The following is a 13824-nucleotide window of genomic DNA, read 5'->3' on the forward strand; positions in this document are numbered from 1 at the left end:
CCTGTTAACTCCGTAGGTCCTGGGATAGCTGGAGTTCCAGCGCTGAGAAACCGCTCTAGTCCATTCCGCATCCTCAGTCCTCCAGATCATCGAACCAAGATTCCTTTCCCTGAAGTCCTCAAAGGGGGAAAAAAATCTCCCCTCCTTAATTCCACTCACTACTCCCTAGAGGGGATAGACCTCTGCTGAGAGTCTTTCTCCCTTAAATAACTACTCTTAAATAATTACCCTATCCACGTGCCTTTGGTAGAGGGATTTGTCTTTTCAGGCTTCATTATCCTCTTCTAAGTTAAGGAAGTTGTTCCAGATGGGCAGGTTAGATAAGAGATTCCAGGGAGGACTCTCTTGGCCTGTGGGCCATTTGCTAAAATGAGTTTCTTGAGGTCTCATCCATTTTGAATAACTGGATCTCAGGACATATTTGTTCAATTAATGAATTATCTTAATGACGACACCTGCTCTCTAGCAATGATCCACAGTGAAAGAGCAGCTGGGCCAGTGGTGGGGAAGGAGTAACTTCTTTTTTCTTTTTGTTATTATAAAGCTGATATACAGAAGGGTTATCGTTACATAACTCAGGTAATGAGTACATTTCTCTTTGGACAATGTCACCACACCAGTTTCATTTCTAACTAGTCCCCTCCTCTTCCCCTAAAGACTAGTTCAGCCCTTTCCAGAAGCAGATGTACAATCTATGTTATTTTCCTGGAAACATTTACTACACTAATGGAGCACAACTTATTAGAATTTAGTTTCAAAGTCAAATGGGGGATGCGAGGGAAAGGGATTGATTCTGACTCTTTGAGATTAAGGAGGTAGATGTCAGGGAACCTACCCTGAAGTCTCCTTTTCTTTCTTTCTTTCCTTCCTTCCTTTCCTTGGTTGCTTTGCTTGTTCTCTTTCTTTTTCTGATACTGGAATTTGAACTCAGGGCCTCTGTTTGTTTGCAAGGCTGGCATTCTACCACACACATCCAGTCCCTTTTGGCGGGGAGGGGGCTGGTTATTTTGGAGATGAAGCCTTACAGACTGTTCTACCTAGGCTGTCTTTGAACCCCTATAGATATCAGCCTTCTGAGTAGCTAGGAGATTATAGGCATGAGCCATTAGTTCATGGCTCTAATCTTCCTCTTAATGTGAAAGGCTTGAACTGAGAGCCTGGGGCACTATCCCTGAGTTCTTTTGCTGGTTAATTGGAAATAAGAGTCTCATGGCTTTGAACTGTGATCCTCAGATTTCTGCCTCCTAAGTGTAAGGTCCGCTCCTGGATGGCTAGCAGACTCCACCCCCCTCGCAGCAAAGTCTCCATCCAGTACCTGCATTTCCTAGGCAACTGGGACACCTGGAAGAGGTCAAATCTACATCTGCTGAGGTCACATCTGAATTTGATGTGGCCACACCTTTCTCCGCCCATACCCTACATAAGGCCTAGCCCAGACCCAGACCCCCTCTCTCTGCTGTTTTCTAGCTCTTTCTCAGCTCTTTCCTTCTCTTCTCTTTCCCACTCCCTTCTCTTTCCTAGCTCTCTCTTTCCCACCTTTCCCAGATGCTCTCTTTTCTAGCTCTTTTCTCCCTCTTTCCCAGCTCTCTCTCTTTCCCAGCTCTCCCAGCTCTCTTTCCCAGGCCTTTCCCCACCGCGTGGAGGACCAAGATGGCCTGGTGCGAGCCGGAACGATGAATAAACCTACCCCTTACCTGAATACCACGTGCGTGGTGCTGTTCTTACTCGGCTACCTCGTTTTAAAAACCTAACACTAAGTAGCTAGGATTATAGACATGAGACATCAGTGCCCAGCCAGTTTTTTCATCTATGAAAAGTACCTGGCTGCACCTATTTTTTCCAGGCCCTCAGTTCAAGCTCTGCAGCTAACAAAAAACAAAAAGAAAAGACTGTCTTTGAAGGATTCTGGAGTCTCCACTGTTTAGGAGTCAGGTAGGAAGCTTTCTGTCTTTTGGAGGTTTCCCCAGAAAAATCCAAGCCTCTCTTTGGGATTGTAAAGAAGGCACTGCCATCTAGATGGGCCCCATGTTCAGGCCTAGGCTATGGAGTAATGAATGAATCCTTTTCACTAAGGATACAGGTGGTTTGGGGGCCTGCAAAGCCTACCGGGTCTTCCTAGATGTTATACCCAGTTTCTGTTAAGCCTACAAGAACAGGAGCAAAGAACAGAGGAGCAGTGGTGTGGAAGCAGCTTGAACCCATGACAGAAGGATACTAGTGGGCCCTAAAACTGAGGTTCCTATCCTGAAGGAGGCAGCTATCTGAGGCCAAAGTTTGACAGCACTATGAGTAGCCGGGCTGAACCTCAGCCTCATGACCCCTGGGGCTGCCCGCCATGAGGATCTGTCTGCAGCTGACAATGTAGTCTGAGCTGCAGGAACAGATGGGACCATTCATCCTCCCGTTATCCCTCTCTTCTCCTCACAGAGGCAGACGATATGAAATGAAACTTGGGCTGAGCTGCTCCTCACTGATCTCCCAGCTCCTTTCCCATGAGGTCAACCAGTCCCCAGAGACCAGTAAGATCAGGAACAAGTAGGCATAGCATGGAGATGTGAATAATTCTAGCTGTGGCCCTGGGCTTTGACATTATGTAGAGCTGAGAAAGTCACACTAGTTAGAGTCCAGGCAGGCTGGCTCGCCCAAGATCGAACTCCAACTAAACTCCAGGACTGAGAGAGAGGACAGTAGCCCAAACCTTGGTGTGCCTCAAGCTTACTTCATAGAACTCTGAGCCCTCAGAGTACATGCTCACAGCTTCCTGCCCTTTTGAAACAACTGCTTCCTTAGCAGGAGAAAGTGGTGCAGTTTTTCTCCTGGAAGAGAAAGCAGGACACTAAGTCAGGAGCCTCAACACTGTGACACAGTGACACTGTGCCTGTGTCACTGGTCCTGGCCAGCCACCACATGTTGACAATGATTTCTCCTCCACTTCTCAGAGCAAGCATCTGTAACAAGATGGTGGTTACCAGGGATGGAGTGGGGAATGACTTGTCCTTTGATGGATTGCCAGCTTGGGAGTAGAATAGGTAGCCTGGGGAAGTGCTGTGACACCTTTGGGGTGGGAGCAACTCCTCTGAAAAGTTGTGTTGTGAACAACTCACAACCTGTAATCTCCCCTGGACAGACACAGGCTGCTCTATGTCTCCTTGGAGCTGAAAAATTAGACAAGTTGGTCTGGGAGAAGTGAGAGGATCTGTTAGAGAGCAGGTAGCCCAGCTTTAGAGAGCTTATTGGGGAGGAAAACTTCAGAGGTAGGTGTCAGGCAGACAAGAGGTTGAGTGGCTGGTGAAAACCGGGCTGAGATTTGGGGGCCTATTCAAGGGTAAGGTAGAGCTGGGTGAGTAGTGGGCAGGAGGACTATGAGCTTGTGAAGTCAGAGGTTATAGCCGTTGGGGTAGAGGGGTATCTCAGAGTTGAGACCTAGCCATATACCAGTGGTTTATAACTGTAATCCTAGCTGCACAGAAGGCTGAGATCTGAGGATTGATGTTTTGGTTTGTTAGTTTTTTGCCTGTCTGAGGGGGCTTGAATTCTGGGCCTGGGTACTGTCCCTGAGGTTTTTTTTTTGGGGGGGGTCCGGTGATGGGGCCTGAACTCTGGGGCCTGGGCGCTGTCCCTCAGCTCTTCAGCTCAAGGCTAGCGCTCTACCACTTGAGCCACAGCGCCAGCTTTTTTCTGTTTGCTTTTGTGGTGCTGAGGAATCGAACCCAGGGCCTCATGCATGCAAGGCAAGCACTCTACCATTGAGCCACCTTCCCAGCCCCTGTCTCTGAGTTTTTTTGTTCAAGGCTAGCAGTCTACCACTTGAGCCACAGTGCCACTCCTGGATTTTTCTAAGTGGTTTATTAGAGAGAAGAGTCTCACAGACTTTCCTGCATGGGTTGGCTTCAAACCAAGATCCTCAAATCTCAGTCTCCTGAGTAGAATTATAGGTGTAAGCAACTAGCACCCAGGGTCTGAGAGATTCTCATTTCCAATTAACCACCATAAAATCAGAATGGAGATGTGACTCAATGGTAGAGCACCAGCCTTAAGTGAAAAAAGTTAGTGTCCATGCCCTAAGTTTAAGACCCAGTTAAGAGAATGAGACAGAGAGACAGAGGGAGTTGGGGCACTAGGGATGAGCACCAAGGGTAGGGATGTCTCACTAGAGACTGAGGTGGACTCACTGAGCACCAGGCAAAGAGGCTGGACCAAGGCTGGGACTTGGGTTGTCAGACAGTGGTCAGCAGGGAGGAGATACAACTGGTTCTATTTCATGCATCACAGCCACCTTGGGCCTTATCTCAGCTTCTCTCAGCATCCCAAATACACTGTTCTCCCTCTCGCTCCTCAGTCTCTGTGTCTGACCGTGCCTGGATGCCAGCAAGGCCCCTCCACTCCCCTTCACCTCGGAATGACATTTTGTCTGGGCTCCATCCTGCTCTAGCCCTACACCATGTAGTGGTATCCCCTGGGCCTCACACTCTGCCATCTGGTGGGAGACCCTTGCCTCCTGGTGGTGCATCTCTCTGGAGCAATGATAGCCCTAGCTTGTCTGTGATGGGTTGGAGCACTGTGTGACTCCATCCTCATAGGTGGCAGGAGAGTCAGTTAAGAAGGTTTTTCCCTCCTTTACATGTTGCTTACCTAGACAGGAGTAGGGGTCAGCTGACTTTTTTTCTTCTTTTTATTGGCAGTACTGGAATCTGAACTCAGACCCTTGTGCTTGCTCTACCACTTGAGCTACCATACCTGTAATCCTAGCTACTCAGGAGGTGAGATCTGAGGATCATGGCTCAAAGCCAGCCTGGGCAGGAAAGTCTGTGAGACTCTTTTTTTTTGGGGGGGGGTCAGTCATGGGGCCTGAACTTTGGGCCTGGGCACTGTCCCTCAGCTCTTCAGCTCAAGGCTAGCCCTCTACCCACTTGGGTCACAGCGCCACTTCCAGCTTTTTCTGCTTATGTGGTGCTGAGGAATTGAACCCAGGGCCTCATGCATGCGAGGCAAGCACTTTACCACTGAGCCACCTTCCCAGCCCATCTGTGAGACTCTTATCTCTAGTTAGCCACCAGAAAACCAGAAGTGGCACTGTGGGTCAAGCAGTAGAGCACGTGCTTTGAGCTGAAGAGCTCAGGGATAGTGCCCAGGCCCAGAGTTCAAGCCCCATGACTGACCCCCCCCCAAAAAAATGCAGGGAAGACCAGGGTCTCTGGGCTGAGAACAGCTACCTTTGAGCAAAGCAGCCCTACCACAGACATCTGACTGAGTACTGCAGGATCTAAAGAATGAAGAACCAGCCTAGGGCAGCCCAAGCAAGGATGCAAAGAGAAAACTCCTGTCATCACATCACAGATGGGTAAACTGAGGCTGTCAAGCAGGGAGGCCAACCAGTAGCAAACACAGGATCCCAAGAGCTCAGTTTTTGCTTCCTAGAGGTCCTACTGTTACAGGGACAGCCTGAGGCAGGCCCAGGGGAGTTGCATCCTAGTAACAGCCCCCCTGAGAGTAGATGCTGTTGGCCTGGCAACAAAAACATCCAAGGCTCAAGGAGAAACCCTCAGTCAGAAGTCTGGCTTACTTTGTTAAAAGCTACTTCAGGATTCAGACTCCAACTCGTCCTTAAGTTTGATCTGAGCCAAGGGCAGGAGACAGTTCTGATTCGGATTCTTCAATCCCAGACTTTATCCCAATGTGTCTGCTTTTTCATGGAAGTCTTTTTTTCATGGTGGTGATGGGAGTGGGCATTATTTTCATCTTCCTGTCTTACCTAGGAAGCTGAGCACAACTACCACTCCTGACTCCTACAGCCAAGGGGCATCTGATCTTTTTCCTCCTGGCACTAATTCTCCATTAGCCCTCACCTGTCTCTTGGTGAGAGCTGCCAGGGTGCTGTGATTCAGGGGAAAGCTGTCAGCAAACGACCTGTCTGGGTGCCTTGTGATGGTGGTGTTTGATACATGAATAGGGCCATGCTCAGGGTGAAGTGCAGTTTGAGCAATAGGGCCCCCTTCTTTCCATCCTCATCCTTTGACCCAGAGCCTCCACTACTCAAGAAGCAGTTCTTATCCAGTCTGTATTTCTCCAAGGGGATTTTAGACTCCACAGCTAAAAGGATTAGAGCCAGGTGCCTGTCTTTGTGAGGACACAGGTCTCCCACATGAGCCCGTTTTTCCATCCCTAGTTGGGACAGATGAGGCTGGAAGGACAACTCAAGAAAATCAGAAGGCTGTGCAAAGCCTACTGGTGACCTCCTGGTTAGACTTTTTAAGCCTAAGCACTTCTCCAAGGTTAGAATATTTTCAGTATTCCTACCTGCGCGCGCCCCCCCCCCCCCAGCTGTGGAAAGTAGCAAGGGTATGTGGATGAGTCAGGGAGGCTCAGGTGCAGTCCCTGGAAGCTGGCAGCTGCCCCTCCTTCCTTGTGGGGGAAGTGGCAGCAGAGTGGTAGGGGTGGAGAAGTTAGGTCAGTTACTTAACACATTCAATCTTAGTTGCTATTGAAAAATGGGTGGGAGTAGAGAGTATCATGTTGAGCTAGGTAAGCTAGACTCAAAAAGCCAAATATTGTTTTTGATCTTATCAGAAGCTAGACCTAAAAAACATTCATGACATGTACACACATATACATATGTCTACAAATACACACATATACATAAATACATATAGATCATGATTCTAATTATGGGACATGTAGGAAGATGAACAAGGGTAAAAGAAAGATGGAGGGTGAATACTTTCAAACTATAGTGTAGGCTGGGAATGTGGGTTAGTGGTTAAGAGTGCTTGCCTAGCATTTATGAAGCCCTGGATTCAATTCCTCAGGAACTAAGGCTGTGGATCAAGTGGTAGAGTGCTAGTCTTGAGCAAAAGCAGCTCAGGGACAGTGCCCAGGCCCTGAATTCAAGCCCATGTATGAAGATGGCATAAGGAGCCTCAATGAAAGCTGTTTTTCAGTAGAGGATTGGAGAAGAGCTGTGGCTCAAAGTGGTAGAGCACTAGCCTTGAGCGAAAGAGCTCAGGGATAGCACCCAGGTTCTGAATTCACGCCCCATGTCCAACAACAACAACAACAAAAGCCTTCAATAGAAGATTAGAAGAGTGGGGGAAAAGCAATTTCTTAGCAATTCTCAAATACCATAGGGAAAAGCCTTGGTATAATTAATACACTAAAAATAAAAGAATGATAGAAAAGTAAAACAGGATCACATGGGAACGTGGGCACCAGAGGAATGGGGGTAGGATTAGAAAAGAGGGTGAATGAGGATGAGTATGGTCTGTTGAAGTAGTTTATTCATGTATGAAAATAGAACAATGAAGCCTTCTGAAAGAGGGAGAGTGGGTTGGAGGAGAGTGCTAAAGGGGGTGAGGGTGGTGAGGATACATTGTATACATGTGTGGGAATGTCACAATGAAACCCTTGTATAACTTATGTGCCCTATTAAAAAAATAGAATCTTAGCTGCTACTCAAGTTGGTGAGAATGAGGTAGGGAGGCATTAAGAAATACAAGATTGCATTAGTTCTCAGTCCTGGGCTTCAGAAAAAGACACACTGAGAATAAGGGCTGGTTTTATTTTCCCACAGAATCTTTTTTTTTTTTTTAATATAAAATGAAGATAAAACACATGTCAACCCTGCAATATGCCAGCATGTCTTGTTTCTACAAGACTCATGCTAGACCATGACTACGTAGCAAAGAGTCTTTAATAAGAGCATTTGGTTGGGAGAAATAGAAAAAGATCTCGGGGAAGCCTAGGCAAGCCCAAAGTTGAGCAACATCTCTGAACACTAGAGCAGTCCTTGTCTCTTCAGATCCTCGTATGTCTTCTTGTTCACAACATTTCCACTGGAGTCTTCATACTCTTCCTACAATGGAAGGAGTACACCTGGTTAGCTATACTCCCTGGGAGAGACATCTGGAACCAATCTCTGAGCACCTTGACCCACTTGATCTGATCCCATGGCACACCCTGGCAATCATGAGATTGGCATTCATCTAGCAAAGCCTTTCTCAACAGGGTTCCACAAAGAGTATGAACTTCTCTTAACATCTAGAACGGTACCTTTAGGGTACCTACGGAGAGTTCATTTACATCATTTCTTGTGTTTAAGATAAGGAACCCTGGCTGAGAAAGCCTGACCGAAGTCAGTAGTTTTCAAAGGCTTACCAAAAAGCCTAGGTTTCTGCCCCAGGAGGCTGAGAAGGCTGAGTTTCCCCAGGTACAGGGCAGTTCTGCTTGATTTTATTTTGTATACTAGAGTCCAACATTCCAGCTGGGAAGGGTTTTGTTGCTAAAAAAATAAATACTGCAAGCTACTGTTCTGAAAGAAAAGGAGTCGATCGACTTCCTGTCTCCAAGGGGCCTGAGGTCTATTGCTATCACAACTCACACTGGTCATTCCTTATCTCTGAAACCTGCAGCTTGGAGATGATCTCTGCCTTCAATAAGCAACCCCACCCCCACCTTGGGTGGGAGAAACCTCTCTTAGCACATGCTGTGCTCAAAGGAGATCCAGTGCAAGACAAAGACTGAACCACCACGGCACTAGAGACTGGGTACTCCTACTTGTCACTTCAGAATTTCAGTGAGAGAACACAACCTGTTTTAACATATTTAAATTATGACAAATATCACAACCAAATGAGGCTGCTCGTCAAGTCAGTTTGCAGATACTGTCACACAGAACATGTCACTGATAAACCAAGAACCATCTCTGTCTCCCTCCTACAGGGTGAGGGAGTGCTTCCCATTGGTCTGCCTCTAATGCAATGCACATCAGCACCCACCTCAGTGTCAGGCTGCCATCGCTCTGATGCCTTCTGCAGTTTCAATTTGGCCCACACTGAAGAGGAGAAATGAGCATCATAAGGACTGATGAGTTATCCACTGGGTCCACATGCCTGCACCATTCCCTGCCTCCAGCTCCCCACCTCTAGCAGGCTATCCCAGTGACTGCTTCTAACATTTGTGCCTGCCCCAAAAGGTATTTGTTTTGGACTACCTATAAACAAAAAAAATTTCCACTGCAAAATTTACCATGACCCTACTTTTCTGTAAAAGAAAAGGTGGCCAGGCGCCAGTGGCTCATGCCTGTAATCCCTGCTACTCAGAAGACTGAGATCTGAGGATCATGGCTCGAAGCCAGCCGGGGGAGGAAAGTCCGTGACACTCTTATCTCCAAAAAACCACTAGAAAACCAGAAGTGGTGCTGTGACTCAAGTGGTAGAGCACTTGTCTTAAGCTGAAGAGCACAAGGACAGCATTCAAACCCCATGATGGGGGTGTGGGGGGGAGTTAGATTAAACATAACCAAAGACTTCTCAGAATATAGAACTGATACTCTAAAAGGATGACATTAATGTGAAACAACCTATAGAAATCATAGGAGAAAGTGACTTCTCTTAAAATTTCTTAATAGGCCAGGAGCTAGTGGCTCATGCCTGTAATGCTACTCAGGAGACTGAGATCTGAGAATCGTGGTATGATGCCAGCCAAGAGAGTGCATGAGACTCTTATCTCCGATTAAACACCAAAAAACCAGAAGTAGAACTGTGGCTCAAAGTGGTAGAGCACTAGCCTTGAGCAAAAAAGCTTAGGACAGTGTCCAAGCCCTGAATTCAAGCCCCATAACAACCACAACCACCACCACCAAAAGTTTTTCAAGGAAGGGAATGTGGCTTGGTGGTAGAGTGCTTGTCTAGCATGCATGAAGCCATAGGTTCAATTCCTCAGTACCACATAAACAGAAAAAGCCAGAAGTGGCGCTGTGGCTCAAGTGGTAAGTAGAGTACTAGCCTTGAGCTGAAGAGCTGAGAAACAGCACTCAGGACCAGAGTTCAAACCCCACGACCGACATTAAAAAAAAAAAGTTTTTCAAGTTCTTAATGGGACAGACACTGGTAGCTTACACCTGTAATTTTAGCTACTAAGAGGGCTGAGATTCAAAGCCACCTTGGGCAGGAAAGCCTGTAATACCCACCAAAAAAGCTGGAAATGGAGCTGTGGCCTATATAATATGACCTTGTCTCTCCCATACACACACAGCAACTTTTTTTTTTGGTTGGTCGTGGAGCTTGAACTCTGGGTCTGGGCACGGTCCCTCACCTCTTCAGCTCAAGGCTAATGCTCTACCACTTGAGCCACAGCGCCATTCTGGTTTTCTAAGTGACTTATTGGAGATAAGAGTCTCACAGGCTTTCTTGCCCTGGCTGGCTTTGAACCAGGATCCTCAGATCTCAGCCACCTGAGTAGCTAGGATTACAGGTGTGAGATACCAGCGCCTGGCACACAGCAACATTTTGAAAGGTCACTTTTATTTAGCTCTGCCATGGAGGATCTGACAACCAGACATAGGAGCCAAAGGAGTTAGCTGACCACACCACTGAGCAGGTTGCTAAGTACAGCTGAAAGGAGTGTCTGTTATTCAACAAAGGGGAGTGGGTAAAGTGAAACATGACAGAGATGAGAGAAGCCAGAAAGAAAATGAGTTTGCCAGGAAGATGATAGCGACAGAAAATGTTTCCACTGCCAGGAAAAGTGGAGGCCTCTGACTGCTGTAGCAGTAAGTTCCTGACACTGTATGTGCTCTATCTACTCATTCTTTCTCCAAGAGGTATTTTGCGGCTGTGTTTTTGTATCCCTGCCCTGTTGCCTCGGAAATAAGCTTACTGAGGTCATTCTTCTTTCTTCCTTTATATTAGTGGTTCTAACACATTAAAATCAACTCTGAAAAAATATGTAACTCTCCCTCAAAATCTTCCACGTAGAGGTCACAGAGCCATGCTGAAAGACTTGTTTTACACTTAGCATAAGGTTCTTCTCAAAGGAGACGCAATCAGGAGTGCTACACTTTCCTCTAATTATGTACTAATTATGTCTGCTCTAGCCTTTTTATACCCACTATCTATTGCCCTTCGGTCTGCATACACAAGAGTATTGGGGACAGTGGCTGTAGGAGGAATGGCTACTTGGCTAGGCTAGCAAACAGTCAACAAACTACTTACAGGAGACAGCATCTTCAATCTGTGTCACATTAGCAAAATGAGCAGTGTTGGGTATACCCAAGCACCTCATTCCATGAGCATGACGCCATTCCTAGGGGAGAGAAGCAAATGGACAATGGGATATGGGGACAGTTGAATTAAAGCACTCACTCCGTTCTACTCAAAAGTCCTAACCTGATCCCTCTGCATAAGACTTCAAATAAAGGCAGCTTGTAAAGTTTGCTGTGACTGACAAATGGGTGACATCAAAGAGCAAATGGAATTCTCTCAGGTTTAGATTCTAGATTCAGTTGTATTATAGACACAATTTCTAGGTCAACACCACAGTATCATGACAACTCAAACCTCATGCCTCCCATATGCTGTGGGAGAAGCTGACAGACCCCAGCAGTTTCTACAATCAGCATTAGGGTATGGTAGTATGCTGGTGCCATCTCTGTACTGCTGATTGGGGCGAAGAGGATGTAAGAGGAAGAGAAACTGAAGTTGTGACCATTTTGGATCTGGGATATCAAGCCAAGGGCTCTGAGTTCCTTACAGCAAAGTGCCGCTGGAAGGCCTTAGGTCCTCGGTAGGTGTAGTTCCCACAAATCTCACAGTTGTAGTTGATATTTAGGCCATGAAGTTTATATAGCCAGTAGGGAATGGGCTAAAAGAAACCACATAAGAAACACTGTTAGTTTACTTCAGTCTGCATGCTGCTTCCTAAAGGGGAACAGGGAGAAAGTGGGAGTGTGAGACTCACTTTGCCATCCCAGCCCAGAGGCAGGTTTTTGGGATTGTAAATGATCTCATTCTCTTCATCTTCACTTTCACTCTCACTAATCTGTTCTTCTTCCTCCTCTTCTCGCTCCTCTCCTGTTCTGGCTTGCTTGCGTTGTACATTTTCATGAGTAAGTTGTCGCTGTTCCTAAAATAGATCATATAAAAAAGGAATGTCAGAGCAAAGTAATAACAAAACACAAAAAGGATGTTTTCTATTTTCCAGAAACTAGCTAATCCTTCACTTCCAAGGGAAAGTTTTTTTGTTGTAGAATACAGAAAAGTCTTAACTTCACACTAAAACTTCCTACCAGCACAATTCGCTTGCTCCTGAAGGAAAAGTCAAAGACTGTTGAGCTGGGCACTGGTGGCTTACACCTGTAATCCTAGCTACTCAGGAAACTGAGACCTAAAGATCACAGTTCAAAGCCAGCTCGGGCAGAAAAGTCAATGAGACTCTTATCTCCAATTAACTATCAGAAAACCACAAGTGGAGCTGTGGCTCAAAGTGGTAGCCTTGAGCAAAGTAGCTCATAGACAGTGCCCAAGTTCTGAGTTCAAGCCCTTTGACCAACAAAACAAACAACAAAATGAATATCATCCATCAGTGGCTCATGCCTGTAATCCTAGCTACTCAGGAGGCTGAGATTTGAGGATCTCAGTTCAAAGCTAGCCCAGGCAGGAAAGTCGCCAATTAACCACCAGAAAACAGGAAGTGGAGCTTTGGCTCTAAGTGGCAGAGCTAACCTTGAGCATATATATAGGCTTAACGACAGTGCCCAGGCCAAGTTCAAGCCCCACAATTGACAAAAAAACACGATTGTCAATCACGTGCCTAAATTATTTATCTGAAGCTGCAGACCATCAGAAAACAGTCTCATCTGTTCTGCCCTCAAGAATTTCCTGAACATTTTGTTTCTCCTTTCTGTTGTCACTGACATAAAAACAACCACTTTTTAACTTGCCTGAGCCTCCTTGATCCAGGCCACTATCGATTCTGCTGTCAGATATTTCTGTTCATAAAACTAAATCTCTCTTTCTCTCGTTCTATCTCCTTTGTGCCATTCCTGGGGCTTGAACTCAGGACCTGGGCTTTTTGTTTTTTTTGGTCGGTCATGGGGCTTGAACTCTGGGCTTGGATGTTATCCCTCAGTTCTTCAGCTCAAGGCTAGTGCTCTACCACTTGAGCCACAGCACCTCTTCTGTCTTTTCTGTTTCTGTTGCGCTAAGGAATCGAACCCAGGGCCTCATGCATGCGAGGCAAGTACTCTACGACTGAGCCACTTTCCCAGACCTGAGTATCTGATTCTTTGGTGACCCTCTGGCCTCAGCAGAAGCTCAGGCACTACTCAGATACCACTATAAACAGAAGAATCCTTTATGGACATTGGGCAGCCTTGAGAATATCACCCAGCAACAGAACAGGAACCTCTTAATGGGCCAAAGACTGAGAGAACTCTATTCCTCTTTGGAAACTGAAAAAAAATTCCTGAGTTCCTGTCTCTCTTACTTTCATCATTAGTAGTATTTACTACTACCATCAGTAGAGCCACTTAAGAGGATCACACAAGCAAAAGGGTAGTTACTTACCCCAAGAATCTCCACATATTCATAGATCTGGGCTTCTAGGAAAGCAATGTCTTTGTTCCTCTCAGTGTCTCTGAGAACAAGAAATAAACTGTCAATGTTTTTTTCTTTCATGCGATTGTTTCTAACACATTTATGAGATTATTTCTTTGTTGCTTTGTATGTCCCTCCCCCACGGTATAACCTCTGCTTTCACTGTATTTAATGTCAGTATAATTTGTGGAGGGGAAGGGAAAAAACAAATCGTTTAAATAGGGATACAGGTGGACCCATTGCAATAATGAGAAGTACAAGTCATTATGTCGAAAACGAACTTTTCAACTTTGGTGAGAGGGGGGAAGAGAAATGGGTGGGGGGCCGGGCGCTGGTGGCTCACGCCTGTAATCCTAGTTACTCAGGAGGCTGAGATCTGAGGATCGTGGTTCAAAGCCAGCCCGGGCAGGAGAGACCGTGAGACTCCTATCTCCAATAAACCACCAGAAAACCG

General features: G+C 46.3%; 1 protein-coding gene across 1 annotated transcript in view; it reads right to left on the reverse strand.

Annotated features, from left to right (window-relative positions):
- Window positions 1-7535: 7535 nt before the first annotated feature.
- Sf3a3 (splicing factor 3a, subunit 3, 60kDa) overlaps window positions 7536-13824 on the reverse strand; it is a 21318-nt gene continuing 15029 nt past the window's right edge. Inside the window, exons 12-17 of the mRNA XM_013016910.1 lie at window positions 13341-13410; window positions 11734-11898; window positions 11527-11637; window positions 10989-11079; window positions 8772-8827; window positions 7536-7849 (exon numbers count right to left, since the gene is read on the reverse strand). Of these exons, the coding sequence (XP_012872364.1) occupies window positions 7772-7849; window positions 8772-8827; window positions 10989-11079; window positions 11527-11637; window positions 11734-11898; window positions 13341-13410 (571 nt within the window). The 3' untranslated portion in view covers window positions 7536-7771. The remainder of the gene's footprint in view (window positions 7850-8771; window positions 8828-10988; window positions 11080-11526; window positions 11638-11733; window positions 11899-13340; window positions 13411-13824) is intronic.

The sequence above is a fragment of the Dipodomys ordii genome, unplaced genomic scaffold (assembly GCF_000151885.1).
Source record: "Dipodomys ordii isolate 6190 unplaced genomic scaffold, Dord_2.0 Scaffold33, whole genome shotgun sequence".
Taxonomy (NCBI): domain Eukaryota; kingdom Metazoa; phylum Chordata; class Mammalia; order Rodentia; family Heteromyidae; genus Dipodomys; species Dipodomys ordii.